This window comes from Corella eumyota, chromosome 3 (assembly GCF_963082875.1).
Source record: "Corella eumyota chromosome 3, kaCorEumy4.1, whole genome shotgun sequence".
In the NCBI taxonomy this organism is placed as follows: Eukaryota; Metazoa; Chordata; class Ascidiacea; order Phlebobranchia; family Corellidae; genus Corella; species Corella eumyota.
In genome coordinates, this window is record NC_137492.1 from 6430666 (window position 1) to 6438633 (window position 7968).

Consider the following 7968-nt stretch of genomic DNA (forward strand, 5'->3'; position numbering starts at 1 on the left):
AAGGTTTGATTCTCGCAATCAAAGCTATTAGCTAACAACTTCAACTGAAATTGTACCAAAACTGCAAAGTTTAAGTTCAGATAATAGAGTCGAATTATGAAACGTTACTCAATGAGGATATTTAAGATATCTTTTTTTTATAAACTTATATTGGACGCCCTCATTTACAATTCACGTTATAACTCTTCAGTAATCGCCTGTGCGAAAAAAAAAATTCTAAAATACCCTTTTTTAATTTTATTAATGTTATTTTTTTTTATTATAAACTAATGAGTTTCAACGAATGTCAACAAATAGTAAAAACTTTTTATGTGCAAGTTGTTTGAATTTTGAGTCTAGAAATTATTTAAAAAACATGAATATTTCTCAAAGATATGTTCGAATGTTTCCTATACTTCTTGGTTCAACAAGGTATTTAAGAACTTTATTATTATTTTTAAGTTGTAAAATGTAGGAGTTTGTCGTAATGTCTGCAAAATGGTTAAACAAAAATTAAACCATTAGCGTGGTGTAGTGGTAATGGTAAGAACACTTGCTACACCACACACACATGAGGTTGTGGGTTAAATCTCCACTGATCTCATGCTGTAGCACCCTTGAGTAAGGCGATATAATTGGTATAAACTCCTGATGAGCCAGCACTTAATCAGCAGCTTAAATACTGGGTAATTATAATCTATAAGATTCCAAACTGCCAAAGGCAACTTGAGACTGGGTAGGAGTAACTGATGTTACTCTATGTTAAAGTTGCGCATTTGACTTTCCCACATTGTGGATAACGATATATACAAAAAAAAATTAATAAAAAATAAGTAAATTAATATAAAAAACAAAAAAACATCCATTTTATATGCAAGTAACATATTTTGGCTTGCAACTGGAACTCACCTAAACTTTTTTTGCACTTAATTCAGTGTCATGTTATAAGTAAATTGGGGTCAAGATTGTTTTGTTACACAATTTTTGGGGGTTCTTATATAGTTTTGTACCACAACTCCTTGTGAAATAATTCTTTACAACAGCCCTTTTTAGGGGTACAAACACTGAAAGGTGTGTACTGTCTTTAAATATTTTGTTTTTCAAAACTTTTTTAGACTCATACCAGAAAAGTATATTTTTTTATTTTAAAAAACTTGTAAAAAAGGTCAATTTGAAATATTAAAAAATAAAGTGTGTCAATTAAAAAAAAAACAAAGTTTTATTTACATATTAAATCATATACAATATCATTATTAAAATATACTTTTCAATTCTAGTTACCCTGGTTGGCCTTTAGTTACTTAAACCTGCATCAGCTTTTTAAAACTTATAAAAGGAAAACCCAACTGAAATTTGTTTTATTATTTCTATATCTCAATCCTGATTACATTCCAAAAGCATGCACTTTTCTGTTAATTAATTAATTTTTATCATAATTGTTCCTTCTATTTACAACACATACTTAAAGACTTATATCACAACATATAATTATACAATAGCATAGCCTTTCTATAAAATTTAATTTTAAATTTCTGTAATAATATTAAGATAAGTTTATTAACTTGTTTTTATAGATCCCAAATTCCGAAGTCTTCAGTTTTTAATTTTTTTAAAAACTTTTCAACAAAATCTGAAATTGATTCACTAAACAAGTTGGAAGCAAATCCTTATTTTAGTAAATATGTCAAGAAAATTAAAGACCTTGAAAAGTATTTTACAGTTTTTACTTTTTTAAAACAAATTGTTTAAACACTATTAATTTTGTATAAAAAAGTTTAAATTGCAGATTTTTTAAAAAAATGGTATTAATTTTGTAGGTCTGATCCTATAGAATTTCGTAAACGTTTAAAAGCTCTTGATGAGTTACACAACAAAACGATTCAAGAAAATAAAAACAAAAAACTTAATTCCACCAACCTTAATTCAAGCCAAGCTACCAAGAATATAACAAATTCTGGAGATATAAACCAAGTAAGTTTTTTGTAAAAAAAGGATGTTAAATTTTTTATAAAATAAAAAGGACAACAATAACAATAAAAAGACAACAATTTGTTATTCAGTAGAACTAACTTGAAATTTATTTGTATTACTTTTGTCCTTACATCATTATTTTTATTTGTTAGACTCGAAAAGGTTTGGATTCTATTCTTAAGTTAGAATTAATTGAAAACTTACCAAAACATGAAATAGAAAAGTTGTGGGTTGGACATTATGCCGAAAAAGATGCAGTTTGTGCAACCATTCCTTCTGAAACTTACAACAATATTTCTACACTTGCAAATCAATATCCTGTTGTAAGTTTTGTTGTTAAAAGTTTTTTGTATTTTTAATTTTAATTTAATTTTTTCAACTTATCCCAAAAACTACCACAGGCAACTCGAGACTGGGTCGGAGACACTAATGTTACTCTATGTTCCAGTTGCGCATTCGACTTTCCCACAACGAGGATAAAGATATAAACAAAAAAATAAAAAACTTTATTTTAAAATATATTTGTTAAAGAGATAGTGTGGTCACAGAGTTTCCTTTTTTAATTATGTTGAAATTTTTCCAACTTGCATGAAGATACCATTATTTTTTAAATTGATTAAGTAGTTTTCGAGATATCGGGATTTGCAGTTAAAATATTGTAAATAGGGAAAGTTCCTACGGTCGTGAGTCACGTGACGCTCTACGTCATCGTCGTAAGTTCATACGCTGGCAACATAGAGAAGTATTCTTATTTTGCCCTTTTTGAGCCGTTTGTTGTATATACTTTTTTTTTGGAGAAAACAAACCTAGCATAAAAAGCAAAATTAGCCTACCCGATTAAAAATATTTAAAAAGTAACAACTGTCTTATATAATGCTATATGGCTTAATTTTGCTTTACATGCTAAGTTTGTTTTCTGCAAAAAAATAAATAAAAAAGGTACAACAAACGGCTTAGAAGGGGAAAAATAAGGTTATTTTCCAATGTCTGCCAGCATATAAACTAACGACGATGACGTCGTGCATCACGTAACTCGCGAGCGTAGGGATTTTCCCTATTTACAATATTTTAACTGCAAATCCCGATATCTCAAAAACTACTTAACCAATTTCTAAAATAATGATATCCTCGTGCAAGTTGGAAAATTACAACATAAATAAAAAAGAACCTCTGCGACCACACCATCTCTTTAAGCATATGCATTCAAAATTATTATTTTGAACCATATAATTTAGTTTGTGTATCCAGTACCTCGTAAAGATGGTTACGAGATTTTCGTTGGACAATTTTCTGACAATTCTTTTCATTTTACTTCACTTTTGAACTATCAAAAACACAAGGAGAACTCACCAAGTCAATTATCTTTAAATCACTATGTAGAACTACAAGATAAAAAAGGCAGGACAATTTTTTGGTGTATAATATTATATATTTTATTTTCATGCTTTTATTTTTATTTTATTTTTTATATGTTTTAATTTAGATCAATGTGTTTCTACATGACTGTTTTTAATAAACCGACAGCGTGGTGTAGTGGTAAGAACACTTGCTACTCCACCATGAGGTTGTGGGTTTAACCCTCACTGCTCTCATGCTGTAGTGCCCTTGATTAAGGCGCTGTAAACGGTAAGAACTCCTGCTGAGCCAGCACTTTATCAGCAGCATAATTATCTGGTTATTGTAATCTATATAATATCCTAAAATGCTAAAGGCAACTCGAGACTGGGCTGGGGTAATAGTTGTTATTCTATGTTTAGGTCGCACATTCGACCTTTTCACATCGAGGATAAAAATATATACAAAAAAAAATAGAATTGATATTGTTTTTTGTTTTTAATCCTTAAATAAGAGTCTTTGAATTTGTTTTTTACATATTTGTTTTTAAATTGCAGACCTTGTTCTGATGTCTGGTATGTTAATAGAAGAAGGTTTAAATGTAACAGACGCCCAACTTTTGTCCTATTTAGTTCAGCATTTTCATATCGAACATTCGAATTTAATTCGAGATTTTACTGAATCGCCTGACCAATTTGACGTTAGTCACGTGATTTCATCTATCGACAACAACCTGTTGTCCATGGCAACCGGAGCGAATAAATGATTTTGTGCGACTCTAATTTTTGTTTGTTATTTAATAAAATTTAAAATGTTATTTAATTTTGTTTTGTTAATGTGATTATTATAAAAGTTTTGTTTTAGTTAGCATAATACCGGCAGTGTGTTGTAGTGGTAGGAACACTTACTACGCCACCATGAGATCGTGGGTTCAATCCCCATTGCTCTCATGCTGTAGCACCCTTGAGTGAGTCGCTATAAAGGGTATAAACTTCTGCTGAGCCAGCACTTAATTAGCAGCATAATTACCGGGCAATTATAATCTATATCCCGAACAGGCAACTCGTAATTGGGTCGGGGTAACAACTGTTACTCTATGTTTAGGTCGGGCATACAAAAAAAATTCATATTAAATCTTTTCACATGTTTCAGTTAGCTTAATAAAGTAGACAAAACAGTACCTATAAAATTCCATTAATGCTATTTCAATAAGAATACACCTGTTTTACATACTATTATACATAAACAAATTTTGATTTCATATAATATTAATTTATCCATTGCGTGAAATACCCACTTAACAAAAAACACGAGAAAAAGGTGTAGTCAAAAATGTGATACATTTCGTTAACTGGCTTAATTACATTTGCAAGTTTTGAATATCAGAGATTAGGTGATATAGTTTGTTTGTAAACTCGCCCAATGGCATCCATTTTTGCTTATTCCAACGGTTACAAATAAATAGCTCGGCGCAAAAAAAAATTTGCCCGAGCACCACAAACAGCAGTCTTATATTTTACTTATAAATTTAGTAACGTTCTGGAAGTTTCGTTATTATATTCAGATGACATAACCGTTTGTTTTTTATTTGCCTAATATTATCACGCTGCATTATATATGGCCCTAAGATTTATAAAAATAAGAAATATAATTTTTATTTTTAAAATAAGATGTAAATAAATTTTATTAGAACCATTGTAATATTATATTTATGTATTTTTTGTGTTCACAAATTAATTATATTACATAATTGATAAATTTTTCGTGTAAAACAACAATCATCAAGTATAACAAAACGGCTATAAACAGTTTATTTATTATTAATTAGCAAATTATTTTTGATATAACTAAGTTTGATCGCAAGGGAAATGTCACGTGCCTTTTTAAGACATGCTTAGAAAATTAATGTTAAGCTGTTATTATAAAACATCATTACACCAACTTAAAACTTATTTTGAATCTGATTGGGTTTGTGTTTTAAACTGAACTAATCTAAATATCGGCGATTGTTGTTAATTCCTTCGACACTCTATAAAACTTGTAGAGAGGTCGGCTTATCTTTTAGAGAAACAATATCAATAACTTTAACATGTGTTGGTTCTATCGAATAATATATTAGCCTTCACAAATGTGTAAAAACATTTTTAAAAAGGGTCGACTTTTCTAATTTGTATATAACAAAATTTAAGTTTTTCTGTAATTAAAAACTAAATTTATTTTTCAAATAAAACTTTTTCAAAAAATTTGTATTATTTTTAATGTCAAGAATAATTAGATTAACTTGTTTACCTATTTTGGAAAATTTTCATTAAAAAAATAAAAAAATATATTATTTAAAAAAATATATATAATTTTTTACTAAAAGTTGGAATGTTTTTTAACAACTACTTTAAATAATATCTCGATGTTATGCGTTTCAACTTGAACCATCTGTACCAGAGTGGGGAGCGTAAAAATTTCTCATTTTGCGACGGGGTGTAAGTCTAAGTTGTTTTTCACTGAACCTGTCCTTTTCCAAGTGATTAGCCATCTCCTTAACCCGTCATGCACCTCCTGAAACAATCAATTGAGATCTAGAGTCAATTTTCGGTAAAAATCGCGCCTTTCAGCCTTTGCAAACTGATATGCTCCTCCAGGCTCGACGTAAGTCTCTTGTGTTGCTTTTTTGGGTCACTGGGAATTGGAAAACACCTTCTGCAATGTTATGTGGACGGATAATTGATGACAAGGCTCTGAGCTCGATAGATTCTGCGAAAACCTGCATCAGGCATCTTTCGCATTGCTTCCCGATCTCAACTTACGTCTCCTGTCATTGTCGGTCTTACGTTAAAGACCAGAGCGTAGAATTCGCATTTATGGTTTACGAGGCGCTGAAAGGAAAACGCAATCTCCTCTATAACCTCATTTGTTATGATGTGTCAAAAAATTTTTCAGTTCAATTAAAGTAAGGTGCACATCGCATTTTATTGATGGTTTTGTTTTTTCTCGGAGCGTACGCCTCCGAAAAAAATTGCGAAATCGTTTTACTGGTTTTTCGCTTTCTCGTTTTCCCTTTAGGAGATCGCTTTATATAAAAAAAATAAAAAAATGCTGGGCTTTAAAAATTAAAATTACTCAAACTGTTGAAGTCATTTGTTATCTTTATATATTTTAATCGAGTAATAGTAATTTTATTATTTTTTATTGTAAATTTTAACAAAACTTTCACAATTTAGAATTAATTTTATACGTTTTTTTAACAAAATTATAGTAATTTTAAATTAAATTAAAAAAATTTTTTTAACTCAATATTTTTTATTTTTTTTTATAAAACTAGCAAGTTATTGTATTGAATAAAAATATATCAAGTAATTATATGTTAAGCTTTAAAGTATATAAATAAACCATTACAATTTTACCAAATAAATTAAAAAAAAAATGTTAATCAAAAAAGAAAATCTTCAGGAATTTGTGTATTAAAATTTTGAAAAAAAATTATTTAGCAATTTTTTAAATAATTATAACTGTTTTAATTTTTCGATAATCTCTTTTCGACTTCACGCCGGCTTGAGCTTACATTAAATGTAACAGAATCGTAGGCGTTTACTTACGACCTAATCTTTTAACGTTAAACATACACTTCTTGTAAAGGGTTGTAAGAATGGGCATTTGCAGAGGAATGGGCATTTGCAGAGGATGAATTGGTTAATAAAATCTCATTTTTTTATTTTAAAACAGTTTAGTATTTTTAATAAATTGTAATATTATCTTAAAACTTAGTGTATATTTTTTATCGTATGACCTGATTTAAAAAAATAAATAAAAAGAATTGAATATTTCAAATTAGTCGTAAAACTAATCTAATATTGATATAAAAATGACCTAATCCCTTATTGTACTATTTGCATGTTCTTGGTAAGATCGAAAGAAAGAGTGAGAGAGAAAATAACTTTTTTCTTTTTTAGACACAAAAGAGCGTTGACATAAAATCTCTTTCTCACTCACCCAAGGCAATCAGCTCAACACGAAGAGCATCATCAAATTGGACGAAAATTTCCGAATTCCTGACGCTGTCTTTTCTTTTTCAAAGTTCATTTCTAAACCACGTGGAGCAGTTTAAAAGGTTAGTGACTTAAGTTTTTAGCAGTTTCGTTTAACAGAATTTATTAAGCGCAATTAAGGCGAGGTAATAATGTCAATTTTTACATTTGCAATTTTTAATAAACTAACTTAGTATAAATTACATTACTATAAAAGTTATTTTGTTTGGATAAATATGCTTTAGCATTATAGTTTTATAACAAACTGAATTTTTAAAGTATTGACAGTATAGGTTATGTGTTAAATATATTATAAATCCACAATTTATATTTATAAATGTTCATTAGAAAAATTAAATGCAATAAACTGCAAAAATTAAATAAAAAATATTGGCGTATAGATATGCATTAAAAACGCAGAAATCTGCATCGGTTTCTCGTATTTCGCAATAGTGGGTATCATGTTAAGTATTGATATGATTTTTGTAGTGGCAACGACATAATGTCTAATCAGTTTGATAAAGTCGACGCCAATGTCATTTTCGTATATAATTTACTTGCAATAAGTAAATATTGCAATGTGTGCGTTGCGCTAAAAATTTCGCAACCTCAAGGTGTTTTTTTTAAGTCATAATGCAAGACAGTTTTGTTGAATATACTTTAA

The 7968-nt window shown here is 28.9% G+C and overlaps 1 protein-coding gene across 1 annotated transcript; it reads left to right on the top strand.

Annotated features, from left to right (window-relative positions):
- Positions 1 to 211: 211 nt before the first annotated feature.
- LOC145746455 (ATP synthase mitochondrial F1 complex assembly factor 1-like) lies at positions 212 to 4101 on the top strand. The gene is made up of 6 exons (XM_082564745.1): positions 212 to 411; positions 1554 to 1688; positions 1797 to 1950; positions 2103 to 2273; positions 3186 to 3348; positions 3843 to 4101. Exons 1-6 carry the CDS (start codon positions 284 to 286, stop codon positions 4049 to 4051), a joined length of 960 nt encoding a protein of 319 aa, XP_082420871.1. The 5' UTR covers positions 212 to 283; the 3' UTR covers positions 4052 to 4101.
- The last annotated feature ends 3867 nt before the right edge of the window (positions 4102 to 7968 follow it).

What these genes read in the sequence shown, in the direction of transcription:
- LOC145746455 (XM_082564745.1), top strand. Translation starts at nt 284, where the DNA reads ATGTCAACAAATAGTAAAAACTTTTTATGTGCAAGTTGTTTGAATTTT. An exon ending in AAAATTAAAGACCTTGAAAA is followed by an intron (nt 1,689 to 1,796) that starts GTATTTTACAGT and finishes TTAATTTTGTAG; the next exon opens with GTCTGATCCTATAGAATTTC. An exon ending in TTGCAAATCAATATCCTGTT is followed by an intron (nt 2,274 to 3,185) that starts GTAAGTTTTGTT and finishes CATATAATTTAG; the next exon opens with TTTGTGTATCCAGTACCTCG.